The 23,568-nt window shown below is 33.4% G+C and overlaps 1 protein-coding gene across 6 annotated transcripts in view; it reads right to left on the bottom strand.

Moving 5' to 3' along the window:
* The window catches only part of LOC110031019 (protein-lysine methyltransferase METTL21B), a 32,266-nt gene extending 11,360 nt beyond the window's left edge, over positions 1-20,906 (bottom strand). For 4 of the 6 annotated variants that reach the window (XR_002294700.1, XR_002294701.1, XR_002294702.1 and 1 more), the window contains exons 1-8: positions 20,788-20,906; positions 20,018-20,148; positions 19,865-19,938; positions 14,377-14,510; positions 5,978-6,120; positions 2,034-2,105; positions 1,832-1,954; positions 1,573-1,765 (exon numbers count right to left, since the gene is read on the bottom strand). Coding sequence is in view for 3 of the 6 variants with exons in the window: in XM_020734047.1 (XP_020589706.1) it covers positions 1,605-1,765; positions 1,832-1,954; positions 2,034-2,105; positions 5,978-6,120; positions 14,377-14,510; positions 19,865-19,938; positions 20,018-20,072 (762 nt within the window). In the remaining 3 variants the exon portion in view is untranslated. The remainder of the gene's footprint in view (positions 1-1,572; positions 1,766-1,831; positions 1,955-2,033; positions 2,106-5,977; positions 6,121-14,376; positions 14,511-19,864; positions 19,939-20,017; positions 20,149-20,787) is intronic. The other 2 variants (XM_020734049.1, XM_020734048.1) reach the window with 2 other exon arrangements.
* Between the last annotated feature and the right edge of the window lie 2,662 nt (positions 20,907-23,568).

Below are 23,568 nucleotides of genomic sequence, written 5' to 3'. Positions count from 1 at the left end.
AATATTGACCAGTGAATAAGCTTTGCCAAATAGAAAGGTTTATTCTAATGTTCATGATACAAAATATGAAAGTCTTAACAGACTTCTTTTATTCTATAAAAATCAAGAGTCTAAATTATAGGGAGAGATCAGTTGATTTATTCTCAATCCCCGATTTGTGTTTCAGGACAAAAAATAGAAAACAAAAATTTTACTCATTTGTCATGCATATTATTTAACTTTTTTGTGCTGATAAAAATCAAAGATTTCTCACAATCAGTTTGGATTTATGCCGGGCAATGTACTATGGAAGCTATACATCATTTATTGAGAGGTTTGATGGAGAAGTATAGAGAGAATAAGGAGGATCTACGTATGATTTTTATTAATTTAGGAAAAGCTTATGATAAGAGTCCAAAAGATATCCTTTGGAGAGTGCTAGAGAAGAAAGGTGTTGATATGACTTATATTCAGGTCATTAAAGATAAATATATTAGAGTTGTTACTTGCGTTCGAACAAAAGGAGGATTAACCAGATATTACCCTATTTCAGTTGGATTACATCAAAATCGACTTTAAGCTTATATCTTTTTGCTTTAGTTTTGGATGCTCTTACTGTAAATTTACAGAAGAATGTACCTTGGTGTATGTTTTTCGATGATGATATCCTTCCTATGGATAAGACTAGAGAAGGAACTCAGAAAAAACTTGAATTATGGAGGTCTAAATTGGAGTCTAAAGGCCTTCGTTTGAGTAGAACTAAAACTGAATACATGGAATATAATTTAAGTAATACTAGCTCAAGTGACAGAGTTGTAACTATGGGGAATCAAAATATTAAAAGGTGTAAATGCTTTAGATATCTCAAATATATTATTCAAAGTGATGGTGATATAGATGAGGATGTTATTAGTAGAATTCAAGTGGGTTGGTTGAAGTGGAGGGATGCTCCGGGCCTGTGATAGAAAAGTAATGCTTAGACTGAAAGGAAAATTTTATAAGATGGTGGTGAGACCTGCTATGTTCTATGGCGCATAATGTTGGCCTTTAAAAGAGAAGCATAAAATTAAGTGCTGTTGAGATGAGAATGCTCAGGTGGATGAGTAGCTTTATGCTTAGAGACAAAATGCGAAATGAATATATCCATGATAGGGTGGTGTAGCTCCTGTGGCAGACAAAATTAGAGAGAGTCATCTTAGAAGGTTTGATCACATTAAACGTCGATCATTTGATGATCCGGTTAGGAGAGTAGATGTTTTAGATTCGACTTATGTTAAGAAAGGCAGAGGTAGACCTATAAAGACTTGGGCATTTGTATAAAAAACATATTGTATAAAAAAAATGATCTTAATTTATTAGAATTAAATGAAAATATTACATGCAATAGGACAATGGAGAAAAAAGATTCATGTAGCCGACCCCACTTATTGGGGTAAAAGCTTGTTGTCATTTTTGTTAGTGGTGGTGGTATTGTGCTGATGAATTTAAGAGCATGGCAATCAAAATGTAGCTTAAATTTTCTATGAATTGTTCATATCATGGTGATTAAAAAGTTGGTGCGTCGCATAAAATTTCTAATCATAAATAAAATACCTCTTTTATAATATTATAGATGTCCACATAAATCATGTCTCTCTTCTAGAACTGATGCAATAAACACGAGATCCAATATGCGTAGTAACGAGTCCAGCATCCTCACAACCAGAGAAAAAAAGTGATTCCTCTCCACCAAGCCTACGCCGCCAGCTCATCAAGAATACAGGTTGCTGCAGCTGCAATTCCTCTCCTAAAAACAATAGGCTAGATAAGGCGTTGCAAAACACACTAAATTTCCACGGCTTTTACCATTTACCTGATGCTGTAAGAATCCTCCTATGCTGAGAACTTTCAGTTACTTCACTCTTAATATTTCTTTGCTTGTAGTTTTTGAGGAGAAAGGAAAGTGTTTTGATCAAGTTGGGGTACTGCTTCACATCTATAAAACAAGAACAGCTGAGTTATAATCTCTCATCAAGCAAAAAATGGTATGGTTTTACCCACAAAACAAAACATACATAACAGAATGTCAGTCGCAATGATCAAATCCCAGTCCGGTTCCAGAACTGGAAAGGTTTCTACCCAAGTATCTGAAAACAAAGAAGTGGCCCTTAGTTTTAAAGAGCACTTTAAAGAGAATAATTTGCTCTGATAATCAAGATCATTACTGAGAAAAACAAAAAGAAAGGTATAAGTTCAAATAAAAAATAGCCATCAGTGTTAAAATTTTCATCAATATGGAAGGATATGAGCTAACTTATCTTTAAATTTATACAAGAAAGTTAGAGAAAGTTTGACGCAAGGAAATGGAAATCAGTGCACTGAATTAAAATCATTTAATTATGAATTTATACTAGGAAGCTGCGACCTAAAAGGAAAACATTAACTGCTTTGGTGTTATCGTATTGGTGGCATCAACATTCATATTTTATAAAGAATAATGTTCTTGAACCACCAAGTGAAGAATCGAAATAAAGATATAAGACATTGATATGGATAAAAAAACGCCTCTAATAACAAGTGGTTGATATGTCAGCCTAAAGCATCAAGAAAGTCAATCAAAAGCAGTCAATTGTATTTGTAGATATTCTTAAAGAACAACTACTTGATGTTCCAAAACTCCTTATTTCATCATTAAATTTTTACGTATTTGCGTTTGGACCTAATGAGCAATTTTCTGATTGTAAGTTTTAAATCATGAAAGTTCACCCAACCATGGGAACTAAGAAGGGCTTGGTAAGGTCTTTATTGTTAATCTAGATGAGCAAGAACTCCTAGCATCTTTAAAATTTATCGAGGAGACATTTGAGTGCAAGAAGCTTCTATCAGATTCTTTGTTGTCAATAAAATATTCATAGTTCTGCTCTGATGTGCGAGCCGACTCCCGTGATGCCGTGATCACGGGATTGGGTCGGAAGGGGTTCCATCCCATGAAAAACCAAATTTTGGTATTCTCCAGCCTTGTTACTACTGCCAGCCCTCGTGGTCCCTTTTCAATATAACTTTTAATCAGTAATAGGGTTGGTTTTGTAAAAATTTAAATTTCCTCTCAGATTTTCTGTGTTTAGGAGAGCTTTAGCCTTTCTATTTCAAGTGGTGTGCTGGCAGTTTGAATGAGATTTGGTGGTAGAACCCCCTCAAAAATGTGAAGTCCTGTTCCAGTTACTCGGGAAAAAAGAAACGAAGAGCCGGAAGAGGAAATGAGGAAGCCAAATAAGAGGAAACGATGAGTCGGTAAGATGAAGTGAGGGGAGAAGACGCGAGAGAGTTGGGAACACGAAAAGATATTTTCATGTATAAATCAAAGTGTAGGAGGGCGGCAGAGGCGAGAAACAACTTACCTCTAGAGTCGAACGATAAGTGCGGGAGATAACCGATCCCCTGCCATCGAGCCGACGGAGAAGAGAGGTAGCCGAAGGAGGTGGTGGCTCGTGTGTACGGTTAGACTCACTGTGATGGGTTCGTGTCGAGCCAGCGAGGCGGCGTCTTTGTCAAGCAAAAGAAGAGGCGGCGTCGGCGTCAGTGTCGTGTGGCCAATAAAAGCAAAGAAGCAAGCCCTCATGCGTAGATATTTGCGTACATAAGACGTACACAACGCTGCGTACGTCAGGGGTTATTCAGGGGGTACAGGGGGGTTATATCTGGATTATACCCCACATTTGTATAGATATAGATGATAGAAATATACTATTGATATAGTAAGATTCATTGAATAGCTTCAAACTTATATTGATTTATTAAAAACTTAACTGACATACATATTGCTTTCTTTTCTGTTGTATTACTTTAGTTTAGAAATATGAGTATTCACTAACTTTGTTTAAGCTTAATGCTATTTTAAACTAAAATTTCATGTCAAATTAATTAATTTAAAGATGATTAATGGAAGAGAAAATATTTATAGAAGATGTGAACAACCTAGAATGAGGTGAATTTAATTATATCGCTTAATTTAATTTCTTTAGTAGCTCTTTCATTTATTAACAGCTAGTGATAGAAAATTTAATTCCTACCATCTAATCTTCAGTTCCCGCCTTAATTAATTCCAAGTTCACTGCCGAGTCATGACGGAGAGCATACCCTTGCCGAATAGTATATCCTGTAACAGTTTCTTCTTTTTTTTTATTTATTTCCAGAAAACAACCTACTGCATTTCCCATTTCAAATCCTTGTTGTGTACCATTAGCCACGGCTTCAATCAACCTTACAACATCCCCAACACTTGTTTAGATCAACATACACCTTCTAGGAACCCTAGAATGATGTCATGCCCATGTTAATATTTCCAGATTCCAGAAATTTTTTATGTGATTTACTGTTTTGACAGTCATCTTGTTTCTTCTTTGGGATCAAAGAGTATTAGAAGAGTCGTGATTTAATTTATCCCTCTTAACTTCTTATTTGTAATTTTGACTTGAATTATTATTCAGCATCACAACGAATTCAAGAAGTTGAGGGAGGCTCATCTAATCGTCTTGAAGCGCGGCATTTCAATAAATCGTTATATCAACACTCATTTTGGTAAGAGAATTACCTAACTAGCAATATTTTTTGGCCTGGTGTCAATGGAAAACAGGTTTTTCACTTTAAAAAATGCGCAATAAATAGAAAAGGGTAGCGTAAACTTGTGAACAAATAACGGCCAAACAGAAGTTAATATGAAAAACAAGAAAAGATGAATGACACAATATGAGTGGATACAGAAAACTGGTTTCGGGATAAATAATGTATAATTAAAGACGCAACAAAAAATATGCATTGTTGATGCCACAATTTTGATCTTCCATCAGCCAAAAAGTGGATTTTGGTTCTCTTTTCAAAATGGGTGTTAATGTCATAATTTCTTAAAATACGAGCCTGTTGAGGCTTAAGACAAGCCTTTGCAACATTCTGATTTCCTTTGTTAGTCAATAATAAATCACATAGTCGTGTGATAGAGTTATTAATAACAAAACAAAATATTTACTGACATAATATTCTACAAATGAATTGCTCTACTTCGAACGTAGATGGCAAAGGAAAAAATGACTTGAGCCTTAAGGATGGAATTATGGAGATGTAAAAAAGAAGGGGAATCAGGTCTGGTTTAAATAGACAACTTATTATAATTTAAATACATGCAATGTCAAAAAATGAAAAGAGGTGCAAAAATAAATGTTAAAATAACTATCAGCAAAGAACAAGCTAAGTACCAACCCGTTGATAAAAGGCTAACAAGGGGCACCAATTTGGGTGATTAGATTGTAAATTAAGAAGCCAATGCAAAAAAAATTATGGAAGGCTATAATCCATTAATGATCAGCCTTCACAACAAATTTTTAATCGATGTCAGGTCATATTAAAAATTGAGGATGCAAAAACAAATGCTTAAATGGCGATAAGCAGAAGCCAGCTGAGAAAAAAAAGATCTTTTTTATTAAAGGGTTGTAAGACTGACGAAGAGGACAAAAACTGATTGATTTGTTTGAATTTTATATGATAAATACATAAACCAGTGCAAAAAACCATTGGATTATTTAGTGTCGTAAATCAACAAAGCATCAAGGAGGATCATATTAGATTCCAGATATGTATTCATGACTGTATAGAAAAGAAAGTGCACAGACTGAGCGACTCATAATTCATTGGAGCATCCACAGTTTCGCTTAAGCAAATTTTTTGAACGGTTCACCATAAACTAATGTCAACATGTTTGTTCCAGAAAGATGATTTTAAGGATCAGTGCGAAATAAAGAAAGTGTAATAAAATATATAACATAAAATAATATTTGCAAACATTTCATATATGAAAATTTTGATCAAACATATTTTTTTTAATTAGTCTTATTCACACATAGATTGTTCTCATACCTATGACACGTAAAAAACATTCAAATAAACTCAATTGCATGGACAATAATTGCAAATTTTATTTCAAAAAATAGAGCATTAATGTTTCTAATATAATTAGGCAATAACTTACGTCTAACATGTGGCAAGACCTTTACTTCATTAGCTTTGCAATTGTAAGCTATATTTTCTTCCACTTCCTCATCATCAAAATCAGATGTAGTGATGTCGACTCCAAAAAATCTTCTGATGAAAATGGCCAAAGCTCCAGTTCCACTGAAAAAGAGAGAATATTTCATGCCAACTATATCTACTTGGAAAAGCAAAAAAAAGGGGCATTTACATACATACCACACAATTCTTATGTAGTTACACATCTAACACCTAAACATTCATATTTACATGCATGCCACTCAAATCTTTAACATCACATCAAAAATATCAATATCACTACCATGACACCAAGGTGTTATAAGTGTAAATATCAAACCTTGGGTGTTAGATAAGTAAATACATAAGAGTTGTGTGGTATGTATGTAAATTTCCACACCAAAAAAAGTGGAGGGTTAAAACTGATGGGACAATTGCCTCTCAAGAAAGATGATCAAGTATAAACGAATATTTGGATTACCGTTTCATCACTCCCACACACAAAATTTCACATCCTATAATGTAAGCAACAAGAAACAAGGATGCCGAAACACATTGAATTGATTCAAAGACTATAAAATTATATGTTGGTGCCATCACTCTTATTCATATGCGAAGGGTGGGAGTGCCTATGTTTTCCTCTTGGAGTTGTTGCATTTGTTTTCACCAAAACTCCATGTACAAGTGTTTTTGTTATCATGTGTAGGTATGGGGCTAACATACATGTGCTGGGTAAATGCATATTGCAGGATAAGTAAACAATGAGAAGCATTTGTGCGCCTACACATGGTATTGTTCTATTTCGCTCATACCAAAAGCTACACATTTTTACGACATATAATAGGCTAGGCATTAAGTAAAAGAAATAATTTGACATGACGTAGAATATCTAAAAATTCAGATTTAATTAAGATGTATCACAAGTGAAAAATAATAGGATCTACGTTAAAGATATGAAGACAAAAAAAGATAAAAAATTTTCTAGAAATTAAATGAGAGCTTTAAGGGAAACTTTCTAGAAAAGCCTCATAAATAGAATCATAAAGTATACAAATAGAAAGATCTAGTTAATTGAAGTTCGCTTGGCTCTTAAGAATATGAATAAAGATAGTACTTTAGGTCAAAATGATATCCTTCTTGAGCTTTGGAGGACTACGGAGATATTGGAGAGGTTAATTTAACAAATTTTTTTTTGAATCTTAAATGCTAGGTTAACAATTATGATTAGAGCAGTATTTTGATGCTAATATTCAAGAACAATTTTTTTTTTTTTTTGAATTATGATAATTATGGGGGAATCAAACATAAGACTTATAAAATGCAGCTAAGAAGTCCAACCTTGTGGTAATATAAAAGGATCAAATTGAAGAGTTATATAATTAAGGGAGAAGTCTTCGGGTATTAAAAATTAGATACAATAGTGTATAATATTTGAAAAATGATAAATCTCTAATAATTGAAACAAAGGAAAATTTTAGAAGAGGCTTAAGGCTAGTTGTGGAAATCTATGAGGATCGGCTTCCTTTCTATGATGGGCCCAAGCTGACCATCCAAAAAATGATGAATGGATTAATTGAATACAATTTGGGAAACTCCTTGATAAGTTTTTATTCTATTTATATTTATGTTTATTTCAAAAGTATTTTCTTTCAGTGTTGGGGTAAATATATTTAATAAGATTGTAAACCAGGAGGTATCACTTTTCCTGTATATGTAGCCTTTTGGTTGAAAATTGGTAAAAAGAATTATGAGAATACTCTCTCCCACATTTTTCTTCATGGTATTAGAGAATCGTCGAACTATTTCGTCCGCGTCTGCTTCGTTCGGTATCATCTGCATATTTGATTTCATTTGAAGTTTTTGTCATCTTCGAATGATGCCAACAAGGCTTTGAATGTCTTCATAGCCTTCTTCCCGTGTCATCTGTGTCGATCGAACAAATCGACGTCTTCGGCTTCGTTCATTGCATCTTGAAATGTCTTCGATGACGTCATCTGCATTTTTTCAAAAGAAGCTTTACATTATAAGGAAACAAACCCTAGCTCTCCTTCAACCTACATGCCCTCATCTATTCGCTCCTACAACCACCAGAGCCTTTCCAACAGTCATCCAACAATCAGAATCTCTCCAGCCAGCTTACAAGCCCTCTGCTCCATATCAAAGTCGTTGGACTCTATTTCTGCACAACCAACAACCAATTCCCTTATCCAACCCTAAACACGCATAGAGTTATGACTAAGAACGGAATAGAAATGTCTAATTCTACTCCAAAGATTAATTTTGAATCAGAGACCAGGAATTTTGTCCAACAACCCCTGAACTCTCATCCTTTATCACAAACAATAAAGTTAATGGTCATAACTCTCTTAGTGTTCTCAATCCGTGTTTATGTATATTTATGAAAAAGGACAAGAGGAACATCTCACAGGAAGGGCGCAGTTCCTGATCTCACTAATCCTAACCATCACACAAAGAAGATTCAAGACCATATGATTATGTCTTGGCAAGTCAACTCAATGACCACTGAAGTAGGAGAATTTTTTTTGCTCTATAAAATAACCAAAAAATATATATATGAGAGGCTGCAAGAGAAACTTATTCTAGCAGTGAGAATACTGTAGAATTATTTGAGATCGAAACCAAACTACATGATCTTCGTCAAAAAGAGCTAAATATTGCTCAATATTTCAATACCTTGACAAAGTATTTGCTACAAATGGATATGTTTGAGACATTTGTTTGAAAATGTCCACATGATGCAATGATGTATAAATCATAACCGAGAACAAGAGAACTATCCAATTCCTAGTGGGGACTAAGGAATTGAATGAAGAGAGAGAATGTTAGGAATAAAGCCTCTTCCATCTACCCGTGAAGCATTTATTGAAGTTATAAAGAAGAGTAGAAAGAAGATTATGATGACTAGAAATGAGAGTTCATCAAGTGTTGAAAGCTCAGCTTTGCACTCCCATAATTCTTCCCATGATTCAAAATTCAAGAAGAATCGTCTCACATGTGACTAGTACAAGAAAATTGGGAACCTCAAAAATAACTATTGGAAACTTCATGGAAATCATATAGATTGAAAACCTGGACATGGAAGAAAAGATCAAGAAAGCAAGACTAATGCTGCTACCACTTTTAAAGAGTCACCTGAACCATTCACCAAAGAACAACTTGAATTACTGAAAAAACTCATTGGGGTAAATTCAAAACAACACACCAGTCTAATAGCACACCAAGGTGATATATCATTTTCTCATTTTACCAATAATGGGAGATTTAGACTTTGGATCATAAATTTAGGAGCTTCTAATGCTCTAGTCAACTATCAAACGACTTCTATATCTTCATTTGTTAGATTTGTTGATGGATCACACTTAAAAAGTGATGGAAAATTAGATGTGGAGCTCTCTCAAGATATCTACTATTTCCTCTATTTTATATATTCCACAACTGGTGTTCCATAGTTGGACTGTAATTTAACTTCAATCAGTAAGCTTACTCATGATACGAAATATATAATTAAATTCATTGCAACTCTTGTGAATTTCATGTAATAGATTCAGGGAAGGTGATTGGCAGTGTTGAAATGCATCAAGGTTTATACTTGCTCAAGGAAAATCTCTCTCTAAACACACAGGTGGTCCCACCATCTTTTCCTCAAGTCTTTGGGTCTGTTGAATATATCTGTTAAAAAATAAATCATGTTATGACATTTTCGCCCGAATCATCCTAATTTTTATTATGTTATAAGGATATATCATCATTTGTATATCAATAAAAAACCTAGTACTTATCAATATGAGATTTGTCAACTTGCCTAACACATTAGAAATGTTTATCCCATAACCCAATACAAACCTTACATCCTTTTTAATCATTCATAGTGATATTTAAGGACTTCCAAAAGTAAAAACCATAAATGGGGCTAGATGGTTTATCTCATTCATTATTAATTACACTAGAACCAAGTGAATATTCCTAATCAAGGGGAAATCTGAAACAACCAAAATCTTCCAAACCATCCCTAAAATGATTTAAACTTAATTCCAATGCAAAATCTAAATCCTCAAAATTGCTAATGCAAATGAATATTTTAACTCCATCATTAAATCCTACCTTTAAAAAAATTAAATTATCCATGTGAGCTCATGTATTGATATCTCATAATAAAATGAGATAATTGAGAGAAAGAAGAAACAACTTCTTGAAGTATCCCGCTCAATTATCATTTACCATCAAGTTTTAAAATACTTTTGGGGGAGAAGCAGTTCTTACCGCAATATTCATTGTCAATCGAATGTCTAGTAGGATAATTAATTTCAAAACACTATTTCATGTCCTAATGGATATCTATCCCCCCATCAGAGTTTTCTATGCTAAATACCATTTAAATTTTTTGAGTGTGCATCTTTTGTTCACATTCATTTTAGCCGGAGTTTTGTTCACATTCATTCTAGCCGGAGTTTTGTTCACATTCATTAGAGTTTTCTCTTCTACTATACCATTTAATTTTTTTTAGTGCATCTTTTGTTCACATTCATTCTAGCCGAAGATATCTATCCCCCCATCAGAGTTTTCTCTTCTATCTATACCATTTAAATTCTAGCCGGATATTTAATTTCAAACCACTATTTCATTTCTTAATGGATATCTATCGCTCCATCAAAGTTCTCTCTTCTACTATAACATTTAAATTTTTTGAGTGTGCATCTTTTGTTCACATTCATTCCACAAACCACATGAAACTTGAAACTAAATCCATCAAATATATATTTCTTGGGTATACCTCCAACAAAAAGAGCTATAAATGCTACTCACATGTTACCAGAAAATACTACAACTATATAATTGTCACATCTTTTGAAAAACAATCATATTATCCCAACTTTAATGTTCAGAGGGAGAGTGCAAATAAACATTAATTTTGGGATACACTTGATAACACCTACACTGCCTCACAACCTACCCCTGTTCCACCTAACCCTTCTATCTCCCAAATACCACTGTGTTAAAATATCCTATTTGAGGATGTCCAATCAACCCAACCTGAAGTACATAACAAAAAACTTTGTGTACACAAGAAGGAAGAAAAACCTTGGCAAATGAAAACAACTTACAAAGATGGAACTATTCAAACTGAAAATCGAGTCCACACTCACCTGAAATTTCGAGTAAGGAATCTAGAACGCATGAGTTGTCTCCTTCCTCTTCTGGTGCCGATGACAAGAAAATTGTACTAAATACACAATTCAGAGATATGTAACTTATGTGTAGTTATCATCACCCTATAAAACTTTTATATCTAACTTTGATAGGGTGCAGATTCCTTAATCCATTCATGAAGCTCTTAAAAATCTAAATTTTGGGAAAACAGTTGAAGAAGAGATTCAAGCACTAAAGCATAATGACAGATGAATTCATACTAAACTTCCTAAAGATAAAATGCCAGTTGGATGTAAATTAGTATTCAACATCAAGTGCATGGTTGATGGTGGTATTGAGATATTCAAAGCTAGATTGGTAGTAAAAGGTTTCACTCAAGCCTATGAGATTAACTATTATGAGACTTTTGCACCAATTGCCAAACTGAACACTATCAAAGTTCTCTTCTCCGAAGCAGTTAACAAGGAGTGGGGAATGCATCAGCTTGATATAAAAAATATCTTCCTGAATGGAGATCTTAAAGAAGAAGTGTACATGGAGCTGCCACCAGAACTTATGAATGATTCTAATAAACACCTAGTATGAAAACTAAGAAAGTTTGCCAATGGTTTTAAACAATTATCAAGGGTATGGTTTGAAAGATTGTTAAAACTATGAGATCTTATGAATATTCTCAAAATTAAATTGATCATACATTGTTCATAACAGACACTCAAGGAGATAAGATTGTTGCATTGATAGTATGTCGAATGATATCATTCTTATTTGTGAGATGAAAAAGAAATTCTTAAAATCGAAAAACTGCTTTCCATTGAGTTTGAAATAAAAAACATACGAACCATGAGATATTTACTAGGTATGGAGGTAGAAAAGTTCAAGAAGGGCATTGTTATATCATAGAAGAAATATATCCTAGATTTGCTAAAGGAGCAGAGATGATTGGATGTAAACTTGCCAATACCCTAATGAATCTAGACAAGAAATCCTATAGGGGACAAAAAAATATACCTGTAGATATTGCATACTCTGTCACTTATTGTGAGCTAACATATCAATAGAAGAGAAAAAAGTATATCCCGACAAAAAGATATCAAAGATTGATGGGAAAACTCATCTACCTGTCACATACTAGGTCAGATATTGCATACTCTATCAATATTGTGAGCTAACATGTGAATAACCCAAATGAAAAACATTTGAAAATAGTGTACAGGATCTTGAGATTTCTCAAGAAGACTTCTGATTATGAATTAATTTTGGAGATAACCATAAATAGTGAGGTAGAAATCTACACTGCTGCAAGTTGCGATGGGAAAATCATTAAATGAATATCGACTACATGTTATTGTTCCTATGTATGGGAAAACTAGATCACATGGAAAAGTAAGAAGTAAGTTATTGTTTCTAGAAGGAGTGTAGAATTAGAGTATTGGGTACTTAGCTTAAGAATCTGTGAAGAGATATGGAATCATAATTATAGAGAGGATTGGGGTATATGTCTGATTAGCCTAAACAAATGTTTTGTGACAATCAAGTAGCTATTTTAGTATTGTCAATAACTCTGTGTATCATGAAAGGACCAAACATATTGAAATTGATAGACTTTATCTCTGAAAAAGTTAATGGTAAAATTATACAACTAAGTTACCTCCCGACACACCAAGTTTTTGAAGTCTCACCAAAGCTCTTCCTTTAGACAACTTCTTGGACTTTAATACTAAGCTTGGTCTATACAACATGTATGACCAAGCTTGAGGGAGAGTGTGAAAATCTAGGAGGATCGAACTCCTTTCCATGGTGAGCCCAAATTGACCATCAAAGGAATGACACATAAGTTAATTGGAGACAATTTGAGGAACTCCCTGATTAGTTTTTATTCTGTTCCTATTAATGTTTATTCCAGAATTATTTCATTTCCATGCTTAGGCTGGATATATCTGGTAAGATTGTAAATTAGGAGATATCGATTCCCCTTTTTATGTAGCCTTTTGGTTGAAACTTGGTCATAAGAATTATGTGAATATTGCCTCCCAATTTTTTCTTCATTAGTAGAAAGCATTAAGTATGTGATATCAAAATTCTAACGAGTAAGATTGATTATTTATTAAAAATTGTTGTTGAAAGACTAAGTGATACCTTAATATGATAGGTTTTTTATTTTAATTTATTTTATTTTTTCGTAAATGTGATAGGCTAAATGATCTTTGAACTATTTTTAAAAATAATGTGGACATAGAAGAGGATGTAATTTATAAATCTAAGTGTAATTGGAAAAAAAAATTTTAAAAATGCCAAAGTATACACTAAGAAATTTCAAGATGAATCAAAGGTAAATTTTACAACATATAAATAAATCATCTGTTATATGGATCCCGGTGTTGGGAAACAAATAAGTCAAACGTCGCCAAGTTAGTAATGAAAGAAATGAGAATGTTTAGACAAAACACCACAAAGCTGGGCATAGCAAATTAAGAAATGATTTAACTTAATAGATGGTAGAAGTCGCATAAACTTAAAATATGATGATAAAAAATAAACTTGGGTAGTTAATTTATGTAAAATAGACGGTAGAAAATGCACTAATAAGATATTTAGATAGCTATATGAGACAATTATAAAAGAAAATAAGTAGATTAAAAATAACAAGTCTAGAAAATGGGCATAAGTCTTTTCTCAATTTAGAGTTAACTTCAAGAGCACTCAACAAAATTGAATGGAAAATAAGGATTCAGAAAACTTATTGCAAGTAGGTAGGATAACAATATAACACTAATGATGATTGGAGCCAATCAGCAAATTCCAAACTACTTCACAGTTGGTTTCCTATGATTTCCCATCTACACCGCTAGAACACAATTCATGCATCTATTAAATTCTCCAAACCACTTTTCAGTTGATTTCATGTGATTTCCCCCGCTAGAACCCCATAACACAAATCATGCTTTTATTAAATTCTCTTGTCCATAGTCTTTGAAAGTGGACATCTTATTTACATAACTATCCTTCAGTAACACCAAGTAGGTTATTCAATTCAAGCAAAGAAGTGTTAGACATTTCACTTTGACTAAATACTTATAGAAAGCACCCTACAAAGGATCATTATAATTGCAAATCATCAATGCATGCAACATTTCAAGAGCAAGGAAATGCAATAATTTATGAGTAAGCGTTAAATTAGAAATTTCTTTTCTTTTATAAAATATGCTAACCAACCTTCCCAACTCCAAGATGCGCTGTCCTTCTATGAGAGATCTATTTTGACTTAACCACTCACAGAATGCAAAGGTTCCTGGCCATAGTAAATTTGCATTGAATTGATGAAATGAAAACTCTCTAATAGTTAGTACCTGCATGCATAGAACAGTGAGATATACTTTATTGAACAATTCATTCAAATTTGAGAAAAATCCTAAGTATTTGTAATAAGACTTTAAAATAGATGTCTTGCAATAAAGCTCTAAAGCATGACTCAGTTCCTTGAGAAAAGAAAAGAGAATTATAGAACACCATAGAAAAATATCCATAGAATTAAATAAAGCATGGCTCATAAAGAAGTTATTTCTCGGTATAACAATGAAATTATAGCTGGTGGGGCTTTAGAACCAGTAGAAGATGAATATAGAGAAGCACCATAGGTGAAAATTCTAATTTTCAAGTCAACGGGGGACACCTGTAATAACCAAAACAATATTAAAAAAATAAAATAAAATAAAATAAAGAGTATTTGAACGGACTAGTGCCTGTTCAATTGAAAAAAAAAGCTAGTCGGTTTCAAGTTATAAGGGGAGACAAATAGAGGGGGGAGAGCAGAATCAAGCGGGTAAATAGAGAACAAGAGGGCTTGATCGAGGAAGAGGAAGAGGAAGAGGAAGAGAGGGCTAGCAAGTGCTTGAGCAGGAGCATGCGGTCGAGCACACAAAGAAGCATGGCTCATAAAATCCTAAGGATATGTAATAAGATTTTAAAATAGATGCCTTGCAATAAAGCTCTAAAGAATGACTTTGTTCCTTGAGAAAAGAAAAGAGAATTATAGAACACCATAGCCAAATATCCATAGAATTAAACAAAGCGTGGCTAAAAAAGAAGTTATTTCTCGGTATAACAATGAAATTATAGCTAGCGGGACTTTAGAATCAATAGAAGATAAATATGGAGAACAAGCACCATAGGTGAAATTTCTCAATATTCAAGTCAACAAGGACACCTATAATAACCAAAACAAATTTAAAAAATAAAATAAAATAAAAAAGGGTATTTGAACGGACTAGTGCTTGTTCAATTGAACAAAAGCTAGTTGGTTTCATGTTAAAAGGGGAGACAAATAGAGGGGGGAGAGCAGAATCGAGCGGGTAAATAGAGAACAAGAAGGCTTAATTGAGGAAGATGAAGAGAGGGCTAGCAAACGCCTGAGCAGGAGCATGTGGTCGAGCAAACAGAGAAGCAAGAGAGCGAGGGTGGTGATGCTTGCAAGGTAGATTTCAGTCAAGCTCAAACAAAGGTTTGCAATTACAATGAGAATAGGCATTTAAGTGAAGTTGTAGTGGAGGAAGATGTCTAGGGTTTCCCAATTTTCATCTCTTTCCATCAAAAGGTAAAATGCTAACATTCGATTTTTTTTCTTTTCTAACCATTTAAAATAGGGTATTGTGATTACTTAATTGGAGTTTTTTTTTTTTTTGCTCTAATAAATTTTTATATGTGAAAGAACACTTGATATTTCAGACTTATCGCACGTAGAGCCGCTTGCCTCACTTACACGCAACTTCCTTCTCCTCTCCTTCTTGAAGCCACAAACGACGCACACGAAATGTTTGCTTCCTCGCCCCGCAAGCACGTCTTCTTCTCCTTCTTTGATATCATTCGACAAGGGTTTGATAGTCTCCCGCACGTAAGAAATCGAGCGTCGCCCCCATGTGACTTGCCTTCATGCAAGACAAATACCCACCGTGGCATCGTCTCCTTCTTCCTCTTTACTCATTTAGGGCATACCTCATCTTCTTCATGCTTTGAATTTCTCTCTCTCTGACTTCTTCACATTCTATGTTTCCATCAGTTTGAACGGGGTATGCGACTATTAAGCTGAAATCGTAGAGATGCCTTTATTCCATGAATTTTTATCACTATTGTTTTATTTAATTTACAGTAATAACAGTCTATCCTTATTAAAATTTCGTCCTCGAAATTTATGAATTTCACCTCAGCTAATTATTATACAGATGAAATATAAACTACTTATAGATTATCATAAAAATCTCAATCTTGTTAAATGATAACAAAAACAGATGTGATGAAGCTTTCATCTGAAATAAAATAATTCAACTAATACTCCCCAAATATCTGAAACATAACATAACTAAAATAACATATCCTAAATAAAGTAATGTGAATTAACACACCCAACTTCTAAAATGAAAATACATAAAGATGACAATAGATAACTAAATGACACCCAAAATAAATCATCTCAGTTTTCAAACTTAATTAGCATATGTGTCATTATCATTATGTTCTTCAGATTCTTGTGAGTTAAGGAAATGACTCTAGGTTGAATGTTTTGCATTGGTTGCTCCTTATGAGTCACAATATCGCCTTTTTTCATTCTCTGCTGACCACTTCTAGAAGTAGATCCCTCCTAAAAATTCTTTTAAGCTGAATCACTTCTTGACTTAACAATTTGGTTTGGATATCTGAGCAGAACTAGAACAATTCCTTATCGGATGATCAAGTTATCTTCATAAGTAGCACACCTTCAAACCAAATAAACATTCATCATGATGTTGTTTCTCACACTTAACACATAGTTCTATAATATTGTTGTCAATCTGACTAATAACTCTACCAGTGTAAAACTTTATCTTCTTCATATTAGATTCTTCAGGATAAACTGTTGATGAGATTTCTTCCAAACTCTCCCCTTGTGTATGTACTTACGCTTCTAAGACTGCTGAAAATTAATTTTCGCCTGCCTAGTCCTCTCCATCAGCATTGAATAGTCTTCAATCCAAAGTGGCAATAGTGATTGTTTAATTAAATCCTTCAATCCAAAAAGAAATCTATGACATTTATCCTCTGTAATTGGAATGATCTGTGGTGCATATCTCAACAACATAGTAAACTTTGCTTCGTATTACATAGTCGATCAACCTTCCTGAAAAAACATAATAAATTTATTTTGCATCTGTCTCCTGACTGACATTGGGGCAAACCAATCTCTCAAAATTCTCATAAACTTGTCCCAATGTACCGAAGGGCTAGGTAGACAATCAAATTTCTCATGTAACTAAGCTTGCCACCTTCTCTCAGCTTCTCTCTCAAAAGAAAATATGGCAAGGGTAACTCTCCTCTCCGGTGGATATGACAACTTATCTATAATCTTCTCCATTCTCAATAACAATTTTCAACTTTCGTTGGCCCTCTTGCTCTAGAAAACAAATGTTATCTCATATCCTAAAAGAGCTTAAAGTACTTATCCATCAATACTCCCCCACTGCTAATAGCTTGAGGCTGAGAGTTCCTAATTATCAAGTCACTGTAGCATATCATATATGCAAAAGCATCAGCATTGATTATAAAATTTTAGAGTATATCAAACTCTCCTCTATCATCCATGATATTTTCCTCCTAGTCATTCATAATTCTAAAATAAAAACGAAATAATTAAATTAGACTCGACTAAAAATTTGAAGTTCTATTATTTACAACTTAATTCAATCATACGTATGGCTCTTTCATTAAGATGCATATTTTTTAATTTAAACATTACTCTAATACGACTTTTGTCACAATCTGGCCAAGGGCTTAGAATTAATCAAGATGGGAATTGACGGTTAGACGACGAAAATAAATTATCTTCTATTATATTTTTATCACTAATAGTTTGATATTCAAATATTCATGAAAGAGCCATTAAATAAAGCAATTTAATTAACAGGTACAAGTTTTTACCTTTCCAGTTGTTGTTCACGTCTCATGTGCACATTAATTCATCTTCTATTCATCTTATTCAAAAGCATAAAATTTGAAAAAAAATATTAAAGTAACAAAATAATTTATCTATAGAAAACAAGAAGTAATCACATTTCCAAACTGTAATAACCCAAGGAGAAGAAAATAAAATGCATAATGGTCTTTCATATTTCTATAAAAAAAAACTATAGTATGGTGGTCTTACATATGTCTATAAGAAATTTTATAATATGTTAATACATCAATGACCTTTACTCAATAAAATACTCTAAGCTTCTATATGCATTAAATTTAACTATACTTTTATTTTATACTCATAACATATACATTTGTCTGTCATAGAGCACCGTAAAAACATAACCTAATGCAGCTCTGACTAATATTATCTCTTCGGCACAATGGTTAACAATCTAAACACCACAATTATCTGAGGTGGAAAGGTTCTTACTCGCCTCTGGCTGGTATTAAACACGCAATTATCTGGGGTGGTAAGTTGTCTATCAAGTGTGTGCATTCAGTCGGTTCGGATGGATCGGTTTTAAACTTGGGTCAATCGATCGAAACCGAAATCTAGAAACTGAACTACTGAACTAAATATAATTTTGGGTAGAATCAAACAAGTCAAATCGAAGTTTAATTCGGTTTGAACAGTTCGGTTTTTGGCAAACCAAATTATTTGTGAAAGGTCTAAAATAAAACTTCTAGAATCAAATGCACTGCTATAGAAATCTTCAAGAATAAATCTCTCATGATGTTCTTTTAGCTTTTGTTGATTTACTAAGGAGAAATTTTTGAAGTAAACCTAAACCTTGAGTAGTCTTTAAATAACCAAAATTAAGTGCTTTACCTTTTCTTGATACATCCAAAGAAAGGCTATCAGAAGCTATGAAAGTACTTTATAGTTGATACAGTTCAAAGAAAATTTTAGGTTTTCAATTATGTTCATTACGTCTCAGATTCAACTTGAACTATATTCACATGAGCATATATGATCTACCAAATGAACCAAATTACCCCAGTTTTCACCGGAGCGGCCCGACATTCAACATAAACAGAGGACAAAAACTCTAAAAAGGAAACAAAGTGCCAATCAACTCTCAAAATTCAAAATATTAACCTAATTTTCTTTAAAATGCAAATGAAGAGGAAAACTTTTAATTAAGCACTCCCAAATCCCAATAGGATTTAACCAAAAAATTTGTTTCTCTGCAAGTTCTGAAACAACACTTGCAAAATAACAACATTCATTCGTTTAGAAAAACAATGACCCAAAAAAACATCATTTGTTTAGAAAAAGGCTTAGCCGATTAGCCACATATACCAAGTCAATCAATCAACCCTAGTGAAAAACAATGTGCTTGTTAGGAATTATGAGTGAATGGGAGAAAATGTAACCAAATCAATCAATCATGGCTTGTTGAAACCACTGCTGAAGTGCTGAAGTGTTAATGAAACCCCAAACATGAATGTTTAGTGCACATATACCAAGTCGATCAATCAACCCTAGTGAAAAACATTATGATTAAACATAATCGATTATAGAGCAATTTGAGTATTTTGAACTCAAATAGAACAGGTCCCAGCACTCACATCTCAAAGAAAATAGGGACAAGTATACTTTGAGACTCATCAGAAAAGAAAAAAATCTCCACAGTTGATACTAACAAATGATCTTGCAAATACATGAAGGTCTAACTGCAAAAAATGACATCATGATAGATGAGAAGAAGAATACCACGCCAGCAAAAGTATGAGTTCTCTCTTCATAATTCTGGAGTTGATTTAGGTTAGCTTCTTCAACATCCTTGCCTGCCAAAAATAATTTACCAAATTTTACTTATGACTTTCAAATTTTTAACAGAAGTACTGTACGAGATAAAAGTGCTACCTTCATCATCTTCATCATGGAAAAGAGAAGAAGGCGAAAAGATAGCAGTGTCCATGGTCTTTCAGAGGTGTCTCATCCAGAATAACTTGTAGAAACCGAACCAATGAGTGGAGCCATGAAAACCTGTGTTTCTGGCAGAAAAGTGTAACACAAATGGTTAAAAACTATTAGACTTTGCAGACTCCAGTTGATAATCCTGGCAGTGCTGTCCTTGATACATATAGTAAGGTAAATTAAATATAGATCCCTGGAAAAACGTACCCTTAGGACGATTAAATTTATAAATGTTCAAATTTATGGAAATTCGTAGTGTTTACGACCAGTGCCAGCTTCATTCATTCTAGAAAGCATTAGTTTCTTTTAAGCTATTCTAAACACACAGGATTCTTGTCTATATACAACTCTCCGAACCAGTTCTATTTTCTTCTCCAATTTAAAATTTCATGGTGTTCTCTCACAAGAGAATAAAAGCCCCAGCAAGCCAAGCTTCAGAAATTGGGAGAAATCCAATGGAGACAACTACATCATTTGGGCATACCAACTCTATAGCAGATTCTCTAACCTAACCATCAAAAAGGGCCCTTTAGAGGGACCTTCCCTCAACATTAGCATTGACAATGTTTACACGAAGGAGAAACTAGAACTGTATATTTCACAACATTTCTGAATGTCTTCCCTCTGACCTACATAGAGGAGAAGAAATCCCCGGGAAAAAAGCAAAACAAAGAATAAAGATAAATGCATCGTATCTATATAGTATATGGAATGACCTCAAAACTACAGAACAGGGAAGGCTTCGATACAGTGTGGAAAAATCAACAGTGCTTCGCCGGAGCCTCAAAGCTGAGAAAGTCGGAAGAAGGCGAAGACACCCAGAAAGCCTGCCTTTGGAAAAAAATAAATATTACCTCAGGAGTATTCATGCATCAGTACTCCAATGAGGGGGTGCCACGTAGGCACCACGGTGGGATCATTGCCTACGTGGCACTCCCTCATTGAAGTACTGATGCATCGGTACTCCTGAGGTAATATTTTTTCCACAAACTGGCCGCGGGATGTATATCATAGCCCATATTCCAACATGGGTGATTTTGGAGCAATCACATTACATCAGTACTACGCACGTAGAGGAACGTGCGTACCCAATGAAATCACGCCACGATATCCCACGCGACGCAGTAACACGGGGAGTATTCCTCCCCGTGTTATTCATGTGTTATTGTGTGTTATTCATGTGTTATTGTATCCTGGGAATATTCCTGATGTTATAATAACACAATAACACATGAATAACACATTAATAACACACAATAACACAAGAATAACATGGGAGAGAATATTCCCCCGTGTTACTGCGCCGTTTTTTTCTCTGTCGGGAATATTTCCCGTGTTATTCAAGTGTTATTGTGTGTTATTCATGTGTTATTCATGTGTTATTGTATCCTGAAAATATTTTTGGTGTTATAATAACACAATAACACATCAATAACACATGAATAACACGCAATAACACATGAATAACGCGCAATAACACATGAATAACACAGGAGGGAATATTCCCCGTGTTACTGCGCCGTTTTTTTTGCTCTACCGCGCAAGATGTCGTGGCGTGTTTTGATTGGCTACGCACGTTATTTTTACGTGCGTAGTACTGATGTAATATTTCTTCATGTGCAGGCGGATGGATCAGTGATATATCTTCATGTGTGTTGTACCGGGCTTACTTGAAAAAATTGAAGTGGAATGATCCTGGAGGTTATATGAGGAGTTATGGGGGATTATTGGAGGGTTATTGAGACATGAACTTCAATAACGCCGTAATAACCCCTTAATAACTTTGAATAACCTATATGGTTCTACTCCAATAACACCACAATAACCTCCGCGGTTTCATTTCAATAAGCTTCTGCATTAACCCTCAATAATCCTCCAATAACCTCTGTGATTTTACTTCAATAATCCCACAATAACCTCCACGTGACGACATATTACTGGAAGTCCGCACGCAGAGCTGTGTACGTACTTCATATGAAAAAAATTCTCGTTATTTCGGGTTTGAAGTAACAATTTTGGGAAGCGGGACCTGAGACAAAATTTAGAAAAATTTAGATATGTAGTACATAATTCTTATGTATTCAACACACTTATAAATTTTTATATTTATACATATAAACTTTGGACTTTTAAATCTATGCATAAAAATATATTTTACTTTTTAAAAAATAATAATGGCTCAATTTTTATGTGATTTTAAAAATTTGAGCATTATTAGTGTAAATATGAAAGTTCAGGTATAAAATATGCAAAAGAAAAATAATAAAAGATGCAAAATCAAATTCATCAAATCTGAATCTCATGTCAAATCATCGAAAAATTTAATAAAAAGTGTACATGAATCTATTGAATAACAAATACGGGTTATCGGTCTTTCATGTCTAAAGTAGTGTTCTCGAAAAATGGAGATTCTTATTTTCACTCAAAATAAGAAGTAAATAAAATGAGGTTAGATGTGGATAACTTGAGAACTAACATTTTAGACTGGGGCACATAGCCTTATACTTAAGTGATATATTTTTATTTAGTGTTTTATTAAAATAAAATTAATATATAGTTTCTACACAATATTAATTATATGCAAATGTTAAAACACCTCATAAGCCAAATAATTAATTTTTATTTCATCATAATTTTAGGCTTAACAATATAAAGATAATAGATAATGTATAATTAATATATGTTGGCCCAAAAATAAAATTTTCTAATATTAAATACTTTATGAGCTAAGAAATTTGTTATTTTTTCAAAATAACTTCTTCAGATAATCTAGTCCATCAATAATATTAGCATAGGACCAAATATATATTTGTAACTGTATTTTTCTTGTAACAAGACCCATCAATCATCACAACACTAATATAATAAATGACATTAATCTAAGTATGGTTGTATATCATAAAAATTTCATGCAATATGATCACATAGCATGCCTATTTTCAATTAGTACTACATCATAACTCAAAAGACTTATAAAAAAAGCTCCAAATATGTATGATAAACTGTTATTAAAACCATATATATATAACTTTATTTAAGAGTTTTCAAAAGGCAAAATAATGATAAAACTTTATTTGGTAAAGAAATATATGTAAAATAATGGAACTTCATAAATTAACTCCTTTATGCTAGCATATCATCAAGATAAACAACACTCATACAAGCCTCATGCTCATGAAACACTTTAGATGATAAACCTTTTGTAAGTGAATCCGTGATCACAAGATTTGCGCTTATAATTTTCATTGACACTTGAGAATTCTGAACTATTTCTTTCATAAAAAGAAAATTTATGTCATATACTTTGATTTTGACAAACATGTTCTTTACTATAGTTCGACAACTCAATAATCATAATTTATATCTAATGGCTCTCGATACCATCAATGATATATAGCCTAGTGATAACATTTTGCAGTAATATTCCATGGTTTAATGCCTCATAATAAGTTATGAATTTTTGTAGAGTACGTTATGAGTGACTATTTGACACTCTT

Source organism: Phalaenopsis equestris, unplaced genomic scaffold, assembly GCF_001263595.1.
Source record: "Phalaenopsis equestris unplaced genomic scaffold, ASM126359v1 Scaffold000761, whole genome shotgun sequence".
In the NCBI taxonomy this organism is placed as follows: Eukaryota; Viridiplantae; Streptophyta; class Magnoliopsida; order Asparagales; family Orchidaceae; genus Phalaenopsis; species Phalaenopsis equestris.
The sequence above is the reverse complement of the archived record's forward strand: the minus strand, read 5'-3'. Positions and strand labels throughout refer to the sequence as shown.